The 25465-nt window shown below is 34.1% G+C and overlaps 1 protein-coding gene across 1 annotated transcript in view; it reads right to left on the bottom strand.

Moving 5' to 3' along the window:
• Nucleotides 1–14483: 14483 nt before the first annotated feature.
• Nucleotides 14484–25465, bottom strand: part of LOC111514198 (uncharacterized) — a 41883-nt gene continuing 30901 nt past the window's right edge. Inside the window, 2 exon segments of the mRNA XM_074182223.1 lie at nucleotides 14484–14848; nucleotides 23889–24285. Coding sequence (XP_074038324.1) covers nucleotides 14817–14848; nucleotides 23889–24285 — 429 coding nt within the window. The 3' untranslated portion in view covers nucleotides 14484–14816.

Below are 25465 nucleotides of genomic sequence, written 5' to 3'. Positions count from 1 at the left end.
TATTTATTGGTCTCAATTCACAAGCTTTATTCGTATTTGGGACTTTAGGAATTGGGATAATTGTTGCAATTTTCATTTCATCAGGCACTTTATGAGTTTCGAAAGAATAATTTATCATATTCAAAAGTGGTTTAGAGATGGTTGAGAAGCATTCTTTCAACAATTTTGTAGATATTTCATCTGTACTATTTTTATTTGTCATTGAAAATATTATTTCCTTGAGATTCACAATGGTAATCATCTTGAAATATCTCAATTTATGTGAAACAGGACTAACTATAAGAGGAATTTCGTCTTGAGGTATTTTAATTGAATCAGTGATATCGTTAATACTTTTGACATAGTATTCATTAAGACTATTTGACATTTTGATATTATCATTTTCAATAATAACATCATCGAATTCAATACTTGCATATGTGCTAGAAACACTATTCTTTGGTATATATTTCTTCAAAGTCTGCCACATTTTAGTAGGATTACCCATATTACTATTTATTTTATTTTCTAAATATTTCTTTTTTTCTTGTCTTATAACCTTCACAGCAGTGTTTCGTTTTTGTCGGTAGGTTTCCCAGTTCTCTGCTATACGATTATTGACATATATCCGATAGCTTTCATCTCTCTCTGCAGTCGCATTTTTGACTATAGTATTCCACCATTCTTGATAGTGAGGTAATATTTTTATCTGCCTCACAGGGGCAACTGTATCAACAGCTTCTAAAATTGTGGTAACCAAATACTTATATTTACGATTAATATCATAGATTCTATAATCCCATTCTATACTCTCTAGTCTTTCATTGATTGCATGATAATCCAAAGTCCTACCTCTACTCTCGATTAATTTCACTTCATTTCTTGAAACAACTTCATCGAGATTTACTATTATATTTCTGTGGTTACCAATTCTAGGTAAATCCAGTACTTGTACATTGGTGTCACAATTTGACAACACTAAGTCAATTAAAGTACCCCCACTACTTGTTATGTTCGTATGCTCTTTAACTTTATTCTCAAAACCAATATCCTCTATCACAGCCATCAATCTCTGAGTGTACGTATTCGTACCATACCAATTAATATTGAAATCTCCAACAATAATAATCTTCATATTCTTGTCTGTTAAATTATCATCACACCATTTTTCGAAAAAGTCTAAAAATAATACACCACTGCTGTTTGGGGATCTATAAACATGGAACCGTATTCGATGCAAGAACTATTAATGGCAACTTCATGACGATTGCAGAAAACAGAAGGATAGATATTAGTATTAGCCATCAAAATTTTTATAATTATAACAAATATAGACATGATATATGCGAGAATATATTATCATTTTCATTATATTTTGATATCTATATATTTTAGACAAATGCGTTTATATCTGTGACACTAATCTTTTGTTTTTTCTCTTTTTTTCAATATTGAGTTATACTAAAATGTACACCCATGAATTTATAAACCTGTGATAATATTTTGTTATCTTTTGTTGTATTTTAGTTATATATTTATACCTTACTGAATTAAGTTTTCGTATGTTCAATTCGAAAACTTCAATAAATATATCTATCTATCATCATATAGAGCTCCACCCCTAAGCATACCCTAAAGCTGCTGGATTCCATCCAGAAAAGAGCCATTCGCCTGATTGAAGAAACGTACATTACTTGCATCATCACCGCATCACAAATCACTGTTGAAGAAGCTACTGTGTTAGCGAAACATGTGATATATATTTCAAATAAAGTTTGTGGGGATCAAATCGTGAGCTCTGTTACGCCAGCAACGCAAAGTACGTAAATCGCATTTAGAAAATGCCAAAATTAGGTACTTTTTAGGTGCTTTTTAGGTACCGAAGTCAAAAATTAGGTGCTCTGTAACTTCACCGCAACTCAATACTCAAAAGTTGACTTGGCACATTTGACTCCACCAAGAGCGATACATATCAGAAATACGCGACGGACTATGGCTTCTCATCGTTTCGAGGTTCAACTCAGTACACCTCGAACTCCACTGTTTGAGAACTCTTTCATTTGTTGAACTGCGTTTATGTGGAATAAACTTCCTGATGAGGTTTCTCCAAATGAATTTAATCTCCAGCGATTCAAATCCAACGTGAATAGCTAGTTTGGCACAGAGACCGATCTTAGAACGCCTTTAGGATTTTACTGTAGTGCTTGTGTTTTGTCCTTAATTGTCCAAATTGTTCGCTGTCGACACATCAACACTTCGAAATGAGATGGGTATGGTAGAAAAAAAAAGTGCCGAAAAAACACTGTAATCGATTATGTTTCATGTAGTGTAAATGATTATATCATTATATTATTGATACCATAGAATTTCAATAAATTACTCCTGTCAATTTTATTTCAAAAATATTTATGTATAAAATAAAAGATGTGGGTTCCCAATTAGAACCCTGAGGGATTTTGAGGTAGACATGTAGATGTTCAACTGTGGTTTTTTACTGTCGATAGATTTACACGTAGAAGTTAAATGATTTTAGAGAAAAAAAAATTGAAACCGCTAAGAATACACTAAGAATACCTAGTCATATTAAAAATACAACAGGATTTCAACAAATTTGTTGTGAAAATTTTATTTGAAACGTATTTGTGGGTAATATAAATGATAGTTTTCCCAAATTAGAAATATGAGGGATTCCGGAAGTAGACAATTAGATGTTGATGTGAAATAAACAATCCTCCATAAGCTGGCCAATCATACCCAACTGCAATCGGCTGGCGGAATTCATTGTTACATTGTCGGAGTGGTCAGTTACGTTTAAACGCCTGCAGTGTGTACGTATTCGGTATTTTAAAGTTTGAAAGTTTTGAGATGTAAGGTACTGATACGGTTGAAGAAACTGCTAATTTGTGTCCCTATACACTCCACCAGAAAAATGTTCCGATACCCAGCCGCGTATTGGCCTTCAACCAGACCAAATCATCACAGCAGAGTCCTGTTGTGAATAATTGTACCGAAAATTGCCACAGCAGCAGCGATTCTGCTCTACGACAACGCCGGTCAGCGCCTTTCACATATCACCGTCCGAAAATTAAACGAATTGAGTTCCGCCTCATCCATCATACTCCCCAGACCTCTTGCCAACCGACTACTATCCTTTGAAGCACTTCGATAACTTTCTCACCGTAGAACCTTTGCCAATCGAGACCAGGTCTTTGTCGACTTTATCGAATCCCCATTACCCAATGTTTATGTTGATGGATTTATTCGACTTATGTTACGTTGGCAAAAGTGCACTGATTCAAATAGCGCCTAAGTATTCACTGAGATATTAAAGATACGAACGGACAAAACTTTGGTAACAATTCACTCACCTAAAATTGGTAAATTTTATTGTTTGGACCTTATATCGATTGATACCTATTAATAATATTCAGGTCTGTTTATTCAATTTGCAAGTCACCTATCGGACTTATAACGTAAAATACTATTATCTCTGATAAATTTGAGTGTTTATCTGTTTTATACGTTCTTTCATGTTCAGTCACACATATATGTGTCCTCACAAACTGATAAACCTGTGATAATCTTTGTTTTTCATATTTACGTTTACATATTTATCTACTACGGTCTTGAGTTTATCATATGTTCTAATTGTTAACGGCGGCTTCGCCCGCGTAGAATTTCGTCACATTAAGTTTCGTGACAGACCATTTCAAACAAATAGTTACAAAATTTTTTATTAACCCAAAACTTCGGGTTTTTAACTTCAAAACTGACGAAATTCAATAATCTTTGAACCCCTATTTTCCCCTTTAGAGGTGGAAATTCCTGATTCTCTTTCTTGATGCTTATTTACGCTATACAAAGAACCTACCTGCATACTTCAAGATTCTAGGTTCAGTAGCTTCGGTTGTATATTAATATATAATACGTTAATATATATAATACAGTTACCAAAAAAATATGCCATCTGCATTAAGTAATGCATAACTTCGAGAATCGAATTATGTTACCTATAAAAAAATCGGAAAACTAACATAACCGTCAACGACGTCTGTCCTCGCACGTCTACCCGCGTTCGAGTCGCATTCTCGGCGATGACCGAGAATGCGAATGCTTAGACCGCCCCTGTACCCCCGCGCATCCTTCCCCGACGTATTACAGTAGACGCGACGCGTAATGGCTTACTGCGTTGCGTCAAGTTAATCTTATCGTGATAACTTTTAAACGATTCGTCCAAACAACTTAGTGTAAAAGACAAAGTTTGTCTATAATAATATAATCGAAAATCATATCAATTTTCAATAGAATTTGACAGATATTCTAAAATGTGCATTGTAAAAAAAATATCCAATTGAATTATATGTATTTCCCATCAGTATTTTGCATATAGTGGCTACCACGTAAGAGGTAGATATACGCTATCGCTGACTTTTATTTGGAACTATTTAAGATAAACCATCTTACGGTACATTATCTGCATGTAACTCCAACGGTATAGGCAGCGACTTACTCAATACTTATCGTTATATTATGACCAAATTCACATAAAACCTTTGTAAATTGTAGCCTATATGTTATTCCTATGTATAAGCTGTATTTCTGGAACGTTTCATCTAAATCCGTTTAGATGTGAAAGAGCCAAAAACACATACATACATACATCTATCCTCACAAACTTTCAGTTATAATACTAGTATAGATTTAAAAACTTCAATAAATATGTCTATGTATTTAATATTGAAATTACTGGCTCCGACACAACAGTTTAATATTTCTAGAATAATTTTTTTCTTTGAATAACTATAAATCATGAAATTCTAAAACAATAACAAAAATTAATTGGCGCCCGAGGCGACTTCATTGATTCCAGTGACGCATTTGCTTTTTCAGCTGCACGAAAACCCGGAAAAACCTGCAGCACCACATCATCTGAAGATCTTGATCTGCCAAGGTCCTCTCTCTCATAAAACAAAATGTAGGGTGTCTCCAGAGGCTCCAAAAAATTCAATACACCGCCAAAACACTTAGTGGCACGACTATCGTCAAACTTAAACCAGTCCGTTTCGTCTTTGACCAAGGCGTAATAATGACCAGATTTCGAACCTTCTTGAAATCTGGAGGTGCTTCCGTCAGAGGTTGAGTCATGTTTGAAGATCATCAGTGTTATTATTAGATTGACTGGTGCCTCAGCTGTACTTGTTTACTTATAGCAGTTCGTTAGTTTGGCGCATGGCGCAATACAGTCGATCATCACCTGTTAAAAGTTCCATTTTCAGATGATTTAACAATAAACTTTGCACGGACTGGTTATTAGTCATATTAGGAAACGCTAGTTGAGTTTCAGAAATTCGCATAAGTTTTTGCTACCTCTTGAACATTTACTACAAAGTAAACAAGTGAGGATTTTTCCAGCAAAAGATTTACAAACACAAGATGAGATAGACTGTACGGAATCATTCAATCCAGAGCGGTCAGGAGTATTGATTCTATTGTTTTTCTCACGAAGAGTATTCAACAAGAACCCCAAGATTTCGGAACAATCCTTTTGTTGTCCTAAAGAGTATCTAGTGGACTTCAAAGACTCCAGGAAATCAGTTGGAGGGAAATAAGATATATTCTTACGAAACTGCAGCTGCATGAAGGTGTTTAAGTTTGGTGAATAAGTAGGAAACATTCTCGTTCATCATTAAAACCTCGTTCTTGAAATTCTTCGTCATGAATAACACTTGGAAAATGCTATTCATGTAGGAAGTGTTTCCTAAATTATCCAATCTAATTTTCTTCTCAAAATTTTCAAGACAACTCTCTACTGATACGTAAGGAAAAACATGTTTCACATAATCTGCATAAGAACGATTTCTCAAGCTGCGATCAATCCTTCCAAGTGGTGAAGGATTTCGTAGAGGGATCGCTTCGGCTCTTGCTTCATGAAGCTCTTCCACTGAAACGGAAGATTTCATCATTTACTAATCCCAAAATGTGGCAGTTTCTGAATATTAGGAAAAGAAAGATGAATACTCTATTTTCAATACTTACATATAGCAAATATATTCTTGTTTTGAAAATATCCGCATATTTTTCGAAAGAATTGCTTTGATTAATTAATTCTTGCGCTTTTACAAAAATTCAGGGAAAATTGTAGAGTGTTTTGAAGAAAGCAATTCAATAGAATTCGAAGATTACACCAACCTCACGAAAGCTGAAAATCACTTCAAATCATACATGATTGAATGTAATGAACATGTAGATGAATAGGTAGGAGGTATTTCATAAACGCTGATTAACTTTCAAGTCCACTCACTTCCTCAGAAGGAGTAAAATTTCCGCAGCAATAATTAAAGAGTTATAACATTCTTGTACATATCCTATATATTTATATAATAAATCTTTCACTTGTATCAATCGGGAATTTCAAAGAGCATTGTCAAGGTAACTTTCATCTTTACTTGCAGACATCGGCGAACGGTCATCTGTTAGTGAAAGTGTAGCAAAGAAAGTTGTTAACATTCAGTTAATATTCAACAATTTTTAATGTTGCTTCGGGATATTCCTCTGGTTTCGAAACTTGAATTCAAGTGGTTTCGTCATAACGAGTTAACGAGATTCATTATACAACAGAATCGAAACATCTCAATAGATGCAGCACTCGTTTGTAGATGCAGCTCGATATCAAACCATTAATTTTAATTTATGTAACTGTCGGGCATTCTCAGATGTCCGTTTTCATGTTTCGAAATCGGGCGGGTTGTGAAAAGAAGTGGGAGTTGAGTAATTATCGATAAATAATATTGAGCACAGAAAATAGTTTTTTGAGAAGGGATTAAACTCTGATATTGTATTCAATATTTCACTGTCTTTGTTCAAGATAAGAGTAACTTTCAAATTTCCACAAACCTTCCAATAAATTGCAAACAAAAGAGTAGAAAAATATACTCAGTCCCCCGGTTTCATGATAATTTTGATGACTTTGATATGATGTGGTTGGATGAAAGAGCAATAGCTGCCTTGATTTATCATGTGCAGATGTAAAATTCTACTATTTGTTAAGTCAGCTGATTAACGGAAAAACAGATTTTAATCAGATTTTTAAACAGGTTAGTATCTCTTGTACTGAGTAACCTTAAAATGAAAGCATTTTTTACCGTAGTATGCGCTGGTCAGGCCCTATCCCTCGAAGCCCCGATACATTCGGGAGGGCGCGCCAGCATTATTATCAACCAACGACCACTCCCCACACCGTGGGGTAAGTGATCATTGGGTCCAAGAATCAGGTGCCCTGAGCAAGCGCAGTTAACCAATAATGACACCCTTCTGCATCTCTCCGGTTAATATTTCTGCCTTAGTGCGGCAAGCCGGTATGATTTTAAGATTCGAGAGTAGAGAGGACATCATTCCACCAAGGACTTCAATAATCATAACAACTATCTTGACAGAGTGGTCTGGATAGAGTCTGCGGAGTTCGAAGAGATAATCTTGATGTGTTTTCCGTTTTTCCTCCTCTTTTTGGACAGCCAGGAGCTGAAACCTCCACGACCAATATGTCTTGCTCTGGTGGTGGTTAATTTTACAATGTGTCCATAAGGACCTTTTTACTTCCAAGTATTTGAGTGTCAACAGGAGGAAAAAGAGGTGGAGGAGTAAGTACATTTATAAAAAACATATCAAATTCTCAATTATTGAAACTGAACCTACTATCACAATATAAGTCTCATTATTAGGTTGTTTCGAAAGTTTTGTCCGTTTTTGTAGTGGATATTGATTTAATTTACCTAATTGAAATAACTGAGTCACTGCACTTTTGCCAAAGTAAAACAAGTTGATTAATTTTGTCTGTATAAAAATTGGGTGTTTGGGATTGGATAAAGTCGACGAAGGCCATTTTTGTCGGGTCCTGATTGGCGAAGGTTTTACCGATGAGGTATACCTTTGACGCTCAATTCGTTCAATTTGTGGAAGGTGATTTGTGAAACTTGCGACGGGAGCAACATCAAACCTTTTCTGTTGACCATTGCAGGCTGCTGCATCCCAGCCGCTGACCACCATACAGTAACCATGGTCTTTTTTAGCGAGTTTTTGCCATTGAGAAGTACCTGGGTAGTTCATCGGTATCGGTATTTCCTGTTATTGTAGGAGATCCACTTTTTATCACACATGACCATCCTATCCAAAAAAGAATCGTTTTGATTATGCAAAAGCAAAAAATAGACCTGGAAACGTGACAATTCCTGTCAATAGTTCAAATCGTTGGTCACCCACTTTTTGAGCTTTTCGATTTTTCTAATACCGAAGGGAGCTCATCTTTGAGACTAAAATCTCCGGAACGAATCTTCGCAAACCGATATCGAACATAACCGCCAAATGCCTGGTTAAGTTTTTGGGCGGTTACGGCAGCGCTTTGGTTCAATTTGAATTCGTAGAGAAAAATGGCCGAAAATAGCTTAACAACATCATATTATGGGTGATTTTTTAAGAGGTATAGGATTTGATTTTCAAAACAACACAAAAAATTTGAAAAAATTGATGATATCTTTATTGGATTCGATAGAACGATCAATCTAATTTAATGTTCGAAGATGATTTCATAAAAATGTTGTCCTTGGCCCCGCTTTACATGGCCCATGCGCAAGTTCCAATTTTGGCACACTCCCTCTAACATATCGACCGGTATTTTACGTATAAATGCTTCAATATTAGCTTCCAGAGCGTCAGTCGTTGCTGATTTATTCCTGTAGACATGAGCCATAACACGACCCCACAAGAAATGAGCCAAAGGAGTTAAATCACACGATCTAGGCGGCCATTGACGGGCCCCAAACGTGAGATAAACTGTTCACCGAAGGCGGCTCTTAATTGGGTCATTGTTTCGCGTGCCCTGTGGCACCGTCTTGTTGAAATCACATGTCAGGCATGTCCAATTCTTCCATTTTGGGCAACAAAAAGTCGTCAATCATCACACGGTAGCGCTCGCCATTCACAGTACCGTTCCGGCCATTGTCGTCTTTGAAGAAGTACAGCCCGATGATGCCACCGACCCAAAATTAATCCACACCAAACAGTGACTTTTTCGGGATGCAACGGTAGCTCTTGCAATGCTTGTGGCTAGTCTTCACCCCAGATGCGGGAATTTGGCTTGTTAACGTATCCATTCAACCAGAAATGAGCCTCATCGCTGAACACAATTTTTCGATAAAAATGTGGATCTCCTTCAAACTTTGCCAGCACCCACTCACCAAATGTTAGACGTTGTGGGAGGTCGGGTGGCTTCAATTCTTGCACCAGCTGTATCTTATAAAGGTTTACATCCAAATCCTTTCGCAAAATTTTCCACGTAGTGGAGTAACAGAGGCCCAATTGCTGCGAACGGCGGCGAATCGACATTTCACGGTCATCACGAACACTGGCGGATACAGCCGCAATGTTTTCTACGGTCCTCACTCTACGTATTCGTGTTGGTGGTTTGATGTCCAATAATGTAAACTGGGTTCGAAATTTAGTCACAAGCTTTCGAACAGCTCCCTCAGTAGGCTGACGAAACTGCCCATAAATTGGAAGCATGAATTTTGATAATAAAATTCAATAATTTGCAAGCGTTGTTCATTCGTAAGTCGATTCATGGTTAAATTATAGACCAAACTGAACAAGTTTGACAATGACACAAGACACGATTCACGCGTGATCTGTCAAAATCAGTGTTGCCAAAAAGATAACAGTAAAAAAATCACTCATTAGTCATAAGCTGAAAAAGGAAAAAATTGAAATTTGGAAAAAATGAACATCAATGTACAGAGTACAAGATTCTCTATCGATCAGTTTATTCCACACAACAGTAAAATAAATATTTACTGAGATATGGAGCCATAAAAACACATTAATAAAACGGACAAATGTTTTTAAACAACCTAATACCATGGAGATTGGATCAACGTCTCCACAATTGAAATTATGTGTTCTGTACAAACCAATAATAGTTACGAATTAATATTTTTATATTTTTCAAAAATCTTATGAATAAATAAAATCAATCATTATGAGCAACATTCAAATATTTTGAGACAAAAATAGATAAAATTTGATAGATTGTACCCAATAAAAATCATTACAATGGATCATGGTCCATAATTGATCACACACTCTCCAATTAAAAACTAACGGAACACCGCATAATTTGATTTACCAATATACAATATTTTCTGAACAAAAATGATTGTGGACAGTAATAAAATTTTCCACAAAGTTATTGAAAAATAAAATCAATTTTATTAACAAATATTAATTCTGAGGATTTTTATTTTATTGTAACAACACTTCCAGAATATAAATTATAAAACAAAAACAAAAATTGATTGGCGCTCCGGGGCGACTTCATTGATACCAGTGGCGCATTTGCTTTTTCAGCTGCAGGAAAACCCGGAAAAACCTGCAGCACCACATCATCTGAAGATCTTGATCTAATAATGACCTCTCTCTCATAAAACAAAATGTAGGGTGTCTCCAAAGGCTCCAATAAATTCAAGACATCGCCAGAACACTTAGTGACACGACTATCATCAAACGCAAACCAGTCCCCTTCGTCTTTGACCAAGGCGTAATAATGATCAGATTCAACGCCAGAACCACAGTAAACAATGACTGATGAAAGAAGAATAAAATCTTCAGGAAAACACAACAAATTCCTCTGAAATATCAGTTGAATGTATAGTGAAAATAATTGTACTGCGTTGATTTCCTCTAGGAATAATTATTGGATAAATCAAGGCATTATCCACTTGCTGGAAAAAATAGTGAAAGTTAACAAAAAATTTTGGACTAAAATTTTTTGAATTTACGCAATCCCTTTTCTGTCCCTTTGTGTCCCTCGTACACAAACCTCATTCGTTCAAAATGAATGCAATTCTATGTGACAAATGTTGCTTTTAAGCAAACGCTTTCATGAATGATAATTTGGAATTTCATTAAATTATTATACACTCAAGTCATTAGCTCAACAAAATTTACAAAATTATTGATAGCCTTGGATGACAATACAACTTGTAATCTAGGATATATTGATGAATGATGGATTTTACCACTTTGTATTTGTAACTGATATTACCGCAGTTTCGTTCTATAAGGACATTCTCAAACGAATACAATGGGGAATGTTCCTCCTGACGAAAATCAAGTAGTTTTCATAAAAGAGCTCTAAAACAACGCATTTTAAACTTATCATTTCAACCTTTTTCTTTAAAATATTATTTAAAAACCAAAAAAAAAAAGGAATGAAATAATGCATTCAACATTTAAATGGATTCGTTTCCATTTCACCATTTGGCAACATCGGTTATAGCTAATAAAGGACAATGAATCTGTTACCTGTATGAGACAAACAAAGATGACATATTTCAGAGGCATGAGGTTCTGTTTACTTATGTTCCGAGTCATTCTGTGACATATGACATTTTGTGCACCTAATCTATCTTCCTCTATATAAATAAATAACAAAACAACTGTTGTTTATGTGGCTTGTGGAGGTGGTATTGAACTTTAATTTATATTTTGCCTTAATTGTTGATTTATAAAGATAGTTTTCTTTTTTTAAAGTAGAATATCTAGGTACGTATAAATTATTTCAACTTGAAATAGGCGCTGTTGCCAATATGTGAATTAGAAACAAATCCCTTTAAAAATTAAAACCCAACATTTGAAACATCAATTTGAATACTTTTCGAAGTGAATTTGAAAAACTCATGAATTAAACTCAACTTTATTTTGTTCAAACTTGTATTTGCTTGCATTTGCTGTAATAACCCAAATTGAGGAACATTCCCTATTGTATTCGTTTGAATCTAGAGGTTCGTAGTTGGAATTCCGGAGTCTTTCTAACGTTTACACCAGTGGTCGCCAACCTGTCGATCGCGAGCTACCGTTAGCTCGCGGAGGCAATTCTGGTAGCTCTCACAACGATTTTAATTTAAAAAATAAAAACTGCAAAAATCAGAGAAGCTTCCGAAAATTCCACAAAAAAATCTAATTGTCATAATATTAAACATAAACAGCGGCAACGTTGCGGTAAGCGATCTGCCGCTGACGCCATCAAGCTAGAATCGGCTAGAACCGGAACCGACCAGCCGGACCAGCGCGTTAGTGTTCGAGAACGATCTGGATTGCTTTGAACGGGATAAATACGCACGGCGCGGCGACATTGCGCTTAGTTCAAAACTGAACGCGTAACCAACGTCCAACGGTTGGGTTAGTAGAGAACAACAAAAATAATATTATGGCAAGGAGTTGTAAGAAAGTAAAGACATACCACTTTCATTCGGAATGGGAAGAATAATACTTTTTTACAGAAGTTAAAGATAAAAATGTGTGTTTGTTATGTAATACTTCGGTCTCCGTTGCTAAAAAAGGAAATATTGAGAGACATCATAAAACTGTACATTCTAATTTTGAAAAATCATTCCCACTACATTCTGCCGCCAGAAAGGAGAAACTGAAACAGTTAAAAAAACAGTTAATTGGACAACAATCAATATTTTTAAGAACAGTCGACGAAAATAAGGCTGCAACTGAAGCATCGTACCGTGTGTCCCAGATAATTGCACAAAAAAAGAAACCTTATGAAGACGGGGAAATGATAAAACAGTCGTTTTTAGAAGCTGCTAATTCGTTATTTGCCAACTTTAGAAATAAAGACGAGATAGTTTCAGCTATAAAATCTATGCAACTTTCTGCTAATACAGTGATGAGACGTGTAGAAGTAATGAGCAATGATATTTTTTTACAGTTGAGAACTGACTTAGATAACTGTGTTTATTTTTCACTTCAACTGGATGAATCAACAGATGTCGTTGACACTGCCCAGATGGCCGTGTTCGTCAGGATGGTTTTTAGTGATTTTTAGATCTTTTGATGTTCATTCCACTGAAAGGACACACTACTGGACATGAGTTGTTTTCTCATTTAAAAAATATTATTTCTTCCGAGAAAATTCCAATATCGAAAATGGTAGGCTTGACAACCGATGGCGCTCCAGCTATGGTGGGTTGTGATAAGGGTCTGGTGGCGTTATGTCGTAAATATGAAACTTTTCCGCAATTTCTCTGTTACCACTGCATTATCCGTCAGCAAGCATTATGTGGAAATTTCCTGAAACTAAACAACGTTATGAAACTGGTGATAAAAATTGTGAACAAGATTAGAGCTCAAGCGTTACAAAGATTATTCAGAACCTTGCCGATGAAGTTGACTGTCAATACGGAGACCTACTCCTTCACTCTGAAGTCTGATGGTTAAGTAGAGGACGGGTGCTGAAACGTTTTAATGATGTCCTATCTGGCATAGTTCAATTTTTCAAACAACGCGATGAACCGACTCCTGAACTAGCACTAGCACAAAGCACTAGCGGAAATGATTTCTGATATAAAAGCATTTATCAAAAAGCTGGAGTTTTGGGAACACAACCTAATTAACAGCGATGCCAAGCATTTTCCTATTCTTTCAGAAAAAATATCTCAAAATCTATTAGAACCCTATGACAACAAATATCATGTAGAAATAATTTCTACCCTGAAGAATAACTTCAAAAATCGTTTCAAGGATTTCAATGAAATGGCTTTAGTAGCGCAGTTTGTTGTTTCACCCTTTATGGAAATTGATATCCAACAGTTTGCAACTTGTGTTATGCAGAACTTTGGTGAAGACATCGCTGCAACAGAAATGGAAGTCATTGAGTTTCAAAATGATTTAGCCTTAAAATCGTTAGTCTCAAGTACTGAATGTATCTGGCCTATTGTAAGTAAAGACAAATATTCAGTTCTATGCCGTGTTGCCTTGAAAATGAAAGCATTATTCAGTTCAACCTATTTGTGTAAATCTTCTTTTTCCAATATGAAGTTTATTAAGAGCAAATATCGCAATCGACTTACAGATGAACATTTGGATAATTGTATTTGAATGGCTACATCAAATTATACTGCAAACATTAAAAAAATTATCGATGAGTCTGAGTATAAGCCTTCTCATTAAACGTGCTTTTTTATTTTTCAATGTTTATGTTCATGATAGTGCGTTACTTTTTTGTTGTTATTATTAATTATTTTTAAATCATACGTCACATGCCGTTGTGGCTGGATAAAAGTTTGTGTTTATTTTTCAAACACCTTCGTTTGATAGGTAGGAATGTAGCTATGAACAAGTACGTACTAGTAATATTAGTTATTTTATTATTAGTTTATTATTAGTACCTATGTATTATGTATTACCAGTTAAATAGTAAAATAAATACATATAATGATAAATTAACTGTGGATTATTTCATTTACGTTGCGTTACGTGGCTTCCGTGAGGGTAGCTCGCTGTTTATTCCAAAATCAACAAAGTAGCTCAACACATTGAAGAGGTTGGCGACCACTGGTTTACACAATCAGTTCACAAGTGTCTGAAAAAATGCTTTGAGTCAACTTCTTAATAATTTGAATTTGTAACATGCACTCGAATTCTACCCCAATTGAAAAAAAAAACGCTGAAAACTGTATATGTATATTAACGCTTCTTCAAGCAAAATTACACGAAAGCGATAAAAAAGAATAATCATATCCTCACAAACAAAAATTGTGACACGTCTATGTATTTACAGCAATATAATCTGGTGAATATATAATATATATACTCAATACTAATGTAACCTACAAATCGATATCTGCACAATAAAAAATTCAACAAAAACAATTCAAAACGAAATAAATAACTACAGGGCCCAGTGTGTCCACGGCCACAGAAAACAATTTTCAATATAAATCTGTTTGCTTCAAATGATTTCTTCTGGTTTCTCGTTAAAGATTTTGTCCCAAGTCAGTTTAATAGTGATATACATTGCGATGCGAACTTCCTGAAATAAAAAAAAAGGATTAGATTTGAGTTTCAATAAGAAATAACACAGATCAGAATACGTATCCCCTCCTCAATTGGGGGTGAAGAAACCTGGTATAAGGATAAAATTGATAAGTTTTTTTCAGTTCTTGACATAATAAAATTTTCTCAACTACTTTATTTTTTGTGTAACCTCGAAAGTTGAAATAGGACACTTTTTACTCCCAATCAATAGTAAATGTAACATTACTCCCAAAAGTGAATGTAACATTTTTTAAAAGGCAAAACACAAGCACTACAGGAAAATCATCAAGGCGCTCTAAGAGCGGTGCCTGTGCGAAAGTAGTGGATTTGAATCACTGGAGATTAAATCCATTTGGAAAAACGTTCTCAGGAAGTTTATTCCACATAAACGCTGTTCTCCAAATGAAAGAGTACTTAAACAGTGAAGTTCGAGGTGTACTGAGTTGAACCTCAAAACGGTGAGCAGCCACAATCCGTTGCGTATTTCTGATATGTACCGCTCTTGGTGGAATTCAATGTGCCAAGTCACTTGAACACTTTCCATGAAAGTATCTATAGAAGAGAGACAAATCTCCAACACTTCGACGATGTTTCAGACTATCAAGGTAGCAAGTTATGTTTGCATCTCCAATCAGAAGAATTGCTTTTTTCTGGATGGATTCCAGCAGTTTCAGAGCAGAGCAGCTCCAAGAGTAATTGTAACATTGCAATAGTAAATGTAACATTGCGACACAACAGAAATTATACACTCCATAGATTCATGTGTTCATAATTTTCAAATGATTGCGGTAAAAGTATCTAGTTTTCAAAAAAACTCTTCATTGCGAGATTTTCACTAAACAGTTTTTGCAAGCCAGGCTTCTTCAGGCGTGTCTATACTCCAGTATCTAGTTTTCATAGGTTACATTAGGCAATATGTTTCCTTCAATCATGTTCATTGACATATATATGAAAAGAATATTTTGTTATTAGTGAAGTAGTACTTTTTGTTGTGTAGTCAACAGATTTGTATCATGGACCATTGAGGAAACATTTCGTATTTTTGTTGTGTCTAGAACTGATCTCTGTTGTCTGAATATAGAACTACTTTTATCAGAATTAACATTTTTGAAGTTTTCAGCAAAATAGTTCAGTATTTGGACAAGAGATAGCACCAAACACGGGAAATGTTCACCTGTCATTCTCTATTCGTTAGGAGTCACCCTATTTTTGTTTATTTATTGATTTATTCATCCAAACAGGCTGATTAGCCCAACTACATGGATATAACATGAATAAAATATATAATTTCAATATATAATAATTACAACACAATATATACATAACCGCAACTGTCAATATACAAGAACAGCAGGGAAAAATTATACAGAAATATTAAGTAAATAATTTAGTAAATAAAGTAAATAATTACTTTCGATAAAGATCTAAGCTTTATTGATCATGTCAATAATATCTGTAATAAAGCATTCAGAATGCTCGGATTCATCAAAAGGAATACCCGCCATATTACAGAATATGATGCTATAAAGTCATTATACTTTTCACTGGATCGGAGTATTTTGGAATATAATAGTGTTATTTGGTGTCCTCTTTAGGCTTGTCATAAAGAGAGACTTGAAAAAGTGCAAAATCGCTTCACTATACTAAAACCAATAATGATTGAGAGTAGAAGTAAGCCCAGTTGACAGCAAATCGGGGGCGTGCTTATTAATTTTTGAGAGGGTTAAGAATGAAAGAAAAATTCTTAGTACAATTAGTTAAAATATTCATACACATTTTTTATTTATTTCATTAAAACTTTGCAATATCGTAATTTACCTAATCGTTGTAGTCATTAGGTGGGCCTTATGAAAACGGAGTAATAATCGTGATAATTATAGTAGGTACCAAATAAATTAACAATATTAATAAAAAACACATATATATATATATATATATATATATATATATATATATATATATATATATATATATACATATATATATATACATATATATAACTTTTTTTCACTATTGGGTTGCAGCAATTGATAAGTGAACTCTTTATAACTATTCTCAAGCTTTCGAGTATCTTAAACTCATCGTCAGGGGTACTCGAAAATACAAATTACAAATTTTTGATAATAGAATATAATATAAATGTAAATGTACAAATTTTCGTCTAATCTTCAACCTCAGATTCGTCACTGTTGCTACCGCTATCATCAAAGTGAATTATTATTGGTTCAATATTGTGTTCAATACGGTTGTCTATGTCCCACATTTTTTGCTCCTCTTTTAAAACATGCTGCATGCATTTCTTCCAGTCTTCTGCAGAAACAGTTCGAATAGCTTCTTGTAGGTGATGTTGCACGTCCACTAATTTAAATGTTCTGTTTTCTCGTGCCACTAATCCTTTTACTTGCGCCCAGATTAATTCTATTGGGTTTAATTCGCAGTGGTATGGTGGTAACCTTAAAACTGTAATTCCACGACTTAACGCCATTTCATCCACTGCGAATTTTTTATATTTGTCTGAGTGTAATTTTGTTAGCTGAAGTAGTTCTGCCTTTAAAGTATCTTTGTTATATTGGATGTTCTTATTAATTAACCATTCTTGAATTGCTGCTTTTTTCCATGATTGTTTCGGTAATGGTTCTAAATGTCGACTATGGTATGGGGCATTGTCCATGACGATGACAGACCCAGGTTCCACAAGTTGAATGATGCCTTCAAACCATTTTTCAAACACCTCCGCATTCATCTCTTCATGATAGTCGCCTGTTTTCTTAGATTTAAATATTAATTCACCATTTGGTAAAAATCCACTGTCGCTTCCTATATGCGTAACTATCAGACGACTACCTTTTCCAGATGGCTGTTTTAACCCAACTGACAAACCTTCAATGAAGGCTTGTCGTGCACTTGTTATATTACCATCCTGCCATACTTTTTTGACCGTATGTCCTTGGTTAACCCATGTCTCGTCCATGAAGTACAATTTTTTTTTGAGCTTCCGAAATTCGTCAATTTTTCTTAGATAGTTTCTTCTCCATGCTATTATTTCTTGACGTTCAATGAGAATGCTTTTTCTGTCAACTTTTCCGTACGTAAATTTCATTTCGTGTACAAGTTTCCTAAAAGTTTCTTTACCCATTTTTGGGACCAATTCATGATCGCTAAGTGCCTCCAGAACTGTTTGTAGTGTGGGCAGCTCATTTCTGAAAAAGAAACTGTCAATAGTTCTGCGTATACTGGTTTTGGCTTTTTCATCAACTGTGATTTTTTTTCGTCCGCTACTAGTTTTTGGCGTTTGTATGTCCACATGAATTTCTGCTTCTCTTACTATTTTGTAAATGGATGATTTTGGTACACCGGTATAATCAGAGCACATATCAACTAATTTATCTTTTGTAATTGTGGAACTTAATGATGTAGAAATGCCCGGTTGGTTATTTGTAGGTACACACGTAGAATTACAGCACATATGCACAAAGTCATCTTTTGGTGGCTGATGATCTCTTTCAAGACAGTGAAATACTCGCAGTACAATTTGTTTTTCTCTTACTGACCGAGACTCCGACCGTTTTACCTTTTTCGACGTGGAAGGCCCGACCATGTCTCCCATTTTTTGAGTAGTTTGAGAACGGTGTAGAAATATAATTATGTAACGCTTAAACACTTATTAGCACTATTATTTTCACCAATTGTTATCACAACACGTCGATTGCTGACTAACTTAACTGTAAAACGTACAATTCACGCTGTATAATTCACAAACCAATGATACCCTCATGGCTGCAAGTACATTAGTGAGGACTGCAACGATGAGATGGAAGTTACAGTAAAGTGACAAAGACAGAAATATCGTTGCGTACAGCGTTGCCACTAGTTGTAATAAATATCTAACACTATACAGAAAATAATGAATTTTAACTGATCAGTAATCAGGAAATGTATAAGTATTACTCATTACAAGCTCATTACTGATTTTTGTCATAAATAATACCTTTTAATCGTACTAGTATTGTGTATTATCTATAATTTGCCACAGCCTACAACTCTACTGCTTACTATATTTTGATTCTGCTATAAACTGGTAACGTAAAATTTAGATATGACAACACGCTTTACTCTCAATCATTATTGGTTTTACTATAAATATATAATTAGGAAACTTGGCCTACCCTACTTTGGATTTAACTCGCAAATGAGGCTGTCTGTATTGGATTTATTATCAGTTGAGGACAGACGTGAACTTGAAATGGTTCTATTCCTTCATAAAATAATAAACTTCCACAATTGTTCAGCTATTTTAGATGACCTTTGCCTTTCTGTTAAGTACTCAACTGTTAAGTTAAGTTAATTTTTAACTCAGTACTTAGTATGTGATGATTTCAATATAAATATATTTACTGACAAGAATTCAATAAATTTGGCATGGAAAACCATATAAAACAAGCCATACGAATCACCGACAAAAGCTCGACCTACACTGATCTTATGTTTTCAAATATTTCATTGTGTTCAGAATTGGTAAAAGATAACCACATATAAATTCAGTAACTTTTTCAAAAATTTCAAATTCTACTAAGATATCTCATTTCCATTTAAAAGAACGCAAATAAAGAAATACTGTAAAGTCTGGTATACCAAAGAACTGAAAGAACTTCATAATATGCTCTGTGATATGACAAACATTATTAAAAGTTCATCAAACATGACCATTAAAAATAAATTTGATACGTTGAAAAAACTATATAAAGAAAAAATAAAGCAAGAAAAGTATAATTACAATGATGAAAGAATAAAAATGACATGGAAAAATCATATAAACGAAACAACCACCAAGCTGAGAAAAATCTGTTTTGTAATAAGACAACTGAAAAATACTGTATCAACTGAAACTCTGAAATTGGCATACCATGGATTGGTTCAATCAACACTGGCCTAATGTTTTGGGGTAGCTTAAGCTACCTAAATCAGATATTTATAATCCAAAAAAAAATCGTCAGAAGTATGATTGGAGTGAAGCCTAACACATCTCGTAAATCAATTTTTCCAAAGATAGGTATTCTCACAGATTCACTACATATATTTCAAATTACTCTGAATATTAAAACACAAGAGAATTCCATTCTTAAAAATAGCAGTTTACACAAGTACGATACAAAAAAAAGTGGTAACCTACATCAACCATACTCAAGATTAACCATTGCACATATACAGTGTCACCGATAAAGTCCGCATCAAATGGGAAACTTTTTTATTTATCGTTTTATGTGAAATTTGATTTTGGCAGTAGATTTTGCTTAAGAAATGATGTCAAATGGCGTCTACAAAATAGGTCACATGATTTCCTTAACCTGTCAAAATTGACATTTAAAAAAAGAAACATCGAAAAATGACATTATTCTTCAAAATATCCAAAAATATTAAAGGATAAAAACATTTTCTTTTGTAATTTTATACCCACACACCAAGTTTCAAACCCATAATAAGTATTTTATATTTTCACAATTTTTCCGCATCCCTGCTTTTTCTACTTATCAAAATTTAAGCACACCTGTACTAAATCATTTATTTTAACTAAACTCGTCACCGAATTTCTTTTTTTGTAATATAATAATATTTTAAGAGCCTCTTTGATGTTAAAAACAAATTTTGAAAAATAAAAGTTGTCAAACTTGATGCAAAGTTCATCTAGTTTCAACGGGGCTTTCCAAACTATACAGTACTTGAGTTTTTTAATGAGCAAATGGCCTCACAATATGAATTAGAACAAAACGGAACATTAGGAAACAATATCTTAGAGTGTTTATTGTTTTTTTAACAAAAAATACAGTGGAATTTAATCTTAATTCAAAGGAACTGAAAATAAGCATGTACCTATACCTAATAGCAAAAAAACACGAAAAAAGACTCACGACATTAAATACACTACATTTCTGTATGTCTTCCATCGCGTTCTATGCAGATAATTGTCCTTCTTGATACATCTTTTATTGAGTTGCTGATACTCACAGGGTTTATGTTTAAAATAGTTTCTAATAACAGTTTATAGGTGATTCACGTCACGAAAAGGTTTTTGTTTATAAACGATTTGTTTTAAGTAACCCCACAAGAAAAAATCTAGTGGAGTTAAATCTGGCGACCTAGGCGGCCATATTTGCTCCATATTTCGCCCAATAACTTTGCCCCTAAACATTTCTAATAGTTTCTCTTTGACTTGTCTTGAACTATGAATAGGAGCCCCGTCACATTGATACCACAGACTGTGTCTTATTTCAACCAGCATATTGTCCACTATATCACTGATCTCAGTATTTAGAAATTGCAAATAATCCTGAGAAGTTAAATTGTGTCTAAAAAAGAATGGTCCCATTACCTGATTATTTAAAACACCGCACCACACATTTGTTTTAAATGAATATTGGTCCCGACATTCTATCACAAAATGAGTATTTTCCTGAGCCCACCACCTACAATTCTGGGAACTGACTACGCCGTTCGATGTGAAGGTAGCTTCGTCGGTCCATAGGATTTTGTAAGGAAATTTTCTGTTTAATTCTACTTCTCCTTGGTACCAGGAAGAGAAATCTAGTCGAACATCGAAATCTCTTTCCTTTAAGGTATCTATAAATTTGGGTTTGTAGGGTTTGAATTCATTTTTATGTAAAATTGCTCTTACGCTTTCTCTTTTAACGCCAGTTCTATCTACAATATTGGTAATACTTGATTTTCCCTGTTCGATAACATCCAGGCAGACAGCCAACTGAACCTCATCATTATTGCATGATGGATTATGGCGTTTTTTAAAAGTATTTTCAACTGAACCAGTCAGTTTAAATTTTTTTAAAATCCTACTTACAGTGGATTGCTGTACATGTCTACCAGGATGTCTTGCGTTAAAAATATCAGCCACTTGTCGATGCAATGTGTTTTCACCACAAATTAGCACAATTTCAATTTTTTCTTGTAAAGATAACATATTATTTTAATTTTCATACATTACATTGAACTAACGGGCATTAATTTATTCAGGGACAGTGACGTTTTCTAAAACACATTATGTAGTTTCATATTTTTTCACAGCCTACCCAGTTTTTTTAAATTAGTGTTGTTAGCGGAGTAGGTAAATGTAAATACTATGAGTTTTTTTCTTTTATTGAATGGGCTTCAAGAATCACGAAATGATAATTCCTAATGTTCCGTTTTGTTCTAATTCATATTGTGAGGCCATTTGCTCATTAAAAAACTCAAGTACTGTATAGTTTTGAAAGCCCTGTTGAAACTAGATGAACTTTGCATCAAGTTTGACAACTTTTATTTTTCAAAATTTGTTTTTAACATCAAAGAGGCTCTCAAAATATTATTATATTACAAAAAAAGAAATTCGGTGACGAGTTTAGTTAAAATAAATGATTTAGTACAGGTGTGCTTAAATTTTGATAAGTAGAAAAAGCAGGAGTGCGGAAAAATAGTGAAAATATAAAATACTTATTATGGATTTGAAACTTGGTGTGTGGGTATAAAATTACAAAAGAAAATGTTTTTATCCTTTGATATTTTTGGATATTTTGAAGAATAATGTCATTTTTCGATGTTTCTTTTTTTAAATGTCAATTTTGACAGGTTAAGGAAATCACGTGACCTATTTTGTAGACGCCATTTGACATCATTTCTTAAGCAAAATCTACTGCCAAAATCAAATTTCACATAAAACGATAAATAAAAAAGTTTCCCATTTGATGCGGACTTTATCGGTGACACTGTATAAAGGTATTCTCTGCTATAATAGATTTATAGATTTGTTTAATAGCAAAATTGATCTTGCCGATCTGAGAATCCAGGGCATTCTACTCGTTAGAGAAATTTCTGAAGACATGAACGAATATGTTGTAATTAGTTACATTTTCATATGTCTGTATTTTCTTTTTTATACTTCTTCACGTTCTGATTTTTATATGTAGACTAAATACTAAATTTATATCATATTTTGTGACGAGTCCAATAAGTTATACATTCTGTACTCCTTTTTGTAGTCTACAAGACTAACTATAGCTCGATGGCAATAAGTTGTAGACTTCTGAAAAATTTCAATACATACTTGTCAGAACTTGATCTTATTCATTTGTCACATTTAAAATTCAAAAAAAATGGCAATCAGACGACTTCATCCAGAGATTTTTCGTTAAACTTCTGAATAGTCATTTATTATTTATTTAAATGATCATAACTTATTCTAGTGTTTGTACGTGTTTTTTTTATTTGAATTTGAACTTCCTTGGCTTGCCATTTGGATCTTATTACAATTATATATAATGTACTACTTAACAAATGAAAATGCATACCTTCATTTATTATGAAGTAAAAACTTGACTCTAGGGTTTGTTTGCACATTGATGTAACATTTGGGACTTTGTTACAATTCTGTAATGTGCTTGACATAGTTACGTTTTGTTTTATAATTTAATTGATCATTAGTGTTGAATGTCTTTATGCTTATTCTTGTCTTTTTAATATTTTTTCTTCTTTATGTTCCATTTGGTATTTTATTAATAGTTTGTGGTATACTGAACTAATAAAAATAAATAGGTTTATTTATTTTTAAGCAATTACAATAGTTTATCTTGAGGATCTTAGTTGTTGGGTTCATAACTGAACTCTAATGCTTTACTAGTTTCTACAATTGAAACTTTCTTAATGTACCATTTGGGATTTTATAACAATTCTGTAGTGTACTTGTCGGATAAATAAATAAATAATTGATGAAAACTGTTTCCAGATAAAGTCCAGTCCAAAGATATCAAGACTTTTTGTAAGAAACATGGATACATATACAGTAAGGGATATGAATGTGTGACTTTATAAAAGTTTTTAAAGTAACCTACAGAATGTGAGTATATCAATATTTCTTGTAAATTTGATGAAGTTGATAAATATCATTATTAATGAAAAAAAATGTGATGTTTGGGCCCAGAACATGGACTTGGTGGAGTCCGAAACATCTGGATCACCGTCTTGAAATATCTTATTAAATGAAAAAAAATTACCTGTTGTCTGCACTGCCTGAGGCGGCGGGGGTGGCACGTGCATCTGCGGCATCCCGGGGGGCGGAGGCCCGTGATGCATCATCGGCGGCTCCGGCGGCCTACCGCTCATATGATGAGGCGGCATCGGTAGCGGCAGCGGTGGCGGCAGGTGGTGATGTGCTGACGGCAGTGGAGGCAGCAGCACGTTTAGTGGCGGCCGGTACAGTACGGGACTCTGACTAGCCTGTTGCGCTGGTATCAGGTTGGCGACGTATGGGTGAACGTTATTGACAGGGTGTGTCTTAAGTCTGGGGGGGAAGACGTGGGGCGGGGGCGATCCGGGTGGCGGAGAGGGTGGAGGCAGGATGTCCTCCTCGTCGGATTCTTCCGTCTCGGTGGGGGGTTTGATAATCTTCACCTAGAAGAATAGATGAGAGAATTATTATACTGTCTGTCATTTTCAATTCAAAAAATTAGAGTTAGGATTTATAATAAAATTACCTGAAGCGTCTACTCAACTTTTATATACCTAAGGTATATCCTCAAATTATGATTACCTAGAGTATATTATATAAATTCTACATCCATAATACAATGTCGATTTCTAAGAAAACAAGTTCAGTAACGATGATCTATTTAAATCCAATCGGTCATTCAGTTAAATGTTTAAATTTTTAAGTTTATTGATTTCCATTGCTTCCAAATAATCAAGCTTTAAACTGGTATTTTCTATGTATAAAACTTCAAAATCTAAAAGATGATAGCTCATATAATGTTCTGGGATGCGATTCTTAAATGTTGTGTCAGTTTGGCCAATGTAGCCCTTAAAACAAGTTCCACAATTTGATTTATATACTCCTGATTTCTCGATCAATTATTTTTAATTACTTTTCCCAAAGTATTCCCTCTTCTATATGCGATTTTAATATCTTATTTATTCAAAAATGAAGGCCCTTTTTCTGTTGTTTGGGAAACTTTTTTTTCAAGAAGTTTCAATGAAGTTTAACTTCGGCACTTGTTTGTGCTTTAAATTTAACCAAAAATGATGGGGCCAACTGCGACCCACTGACGTTCAGTGTTTGTCAAATTCAACTTTTTTTTGGAAAAAAATTGAAAAGGTGCATTTTTAGATCGAATATAACAAAAAGTTACCTGAAAAAGTTGTGTCTATGCCAAATTTTATGCAACTAGGATAAAGTTAATATTTTGCTTATTTTTGACAGATATCCCTCTTTATTTAAAAAAAAAAAGTTCGGTTAATTGTCATCAATTCATATATACATAACAAACTCATCATGGAGTTTAACTTTTCTGATACATTTTCACTTATACGGATATTTTTAAAGAGAAATTAAAAATTTGCTATAAAAATTTTAACATGACTGGTGCAAAGTTTCAATCACTTGGCTATTTTCTTAAACAAACCTTTGATTTCGAAAAAGCAGAGGCAACTAAAAAAAATGCAAATAATTTCGATAGAACTATTATTATTATTATAAATTTTAAACAACAATAATATTATAGAAAATACAAATGGGTACAAAAAATTACTTATTGATCTAAATGAGGTTGTCAAACACTTATAGCCTACATTTCAG

Source organism: Leptinotarsa decemlineata, unplaced genomic scaffold, assembly GCF_025532065.1.
Source record: "Leptinotarsa decemlineata unplaced genomic scaffold, Ldec_3_MD MMD2_P_RNA_scaffold_2, whole genome shotgun sequence".
In the NCBI taxonomy this organism is placed as follows: domain Eukaryota; kingdom Metazoa; phylum Arthropoda; class Insecta; order Coleoptera; family Chrysomelidae; genus Leptinotarsa; species Leptinotarsa decemlineata.
Note: the sequence above shows the minus strand (reverse complement) of the source record. Positions and strands in the feature narration are given on the sequence as shown.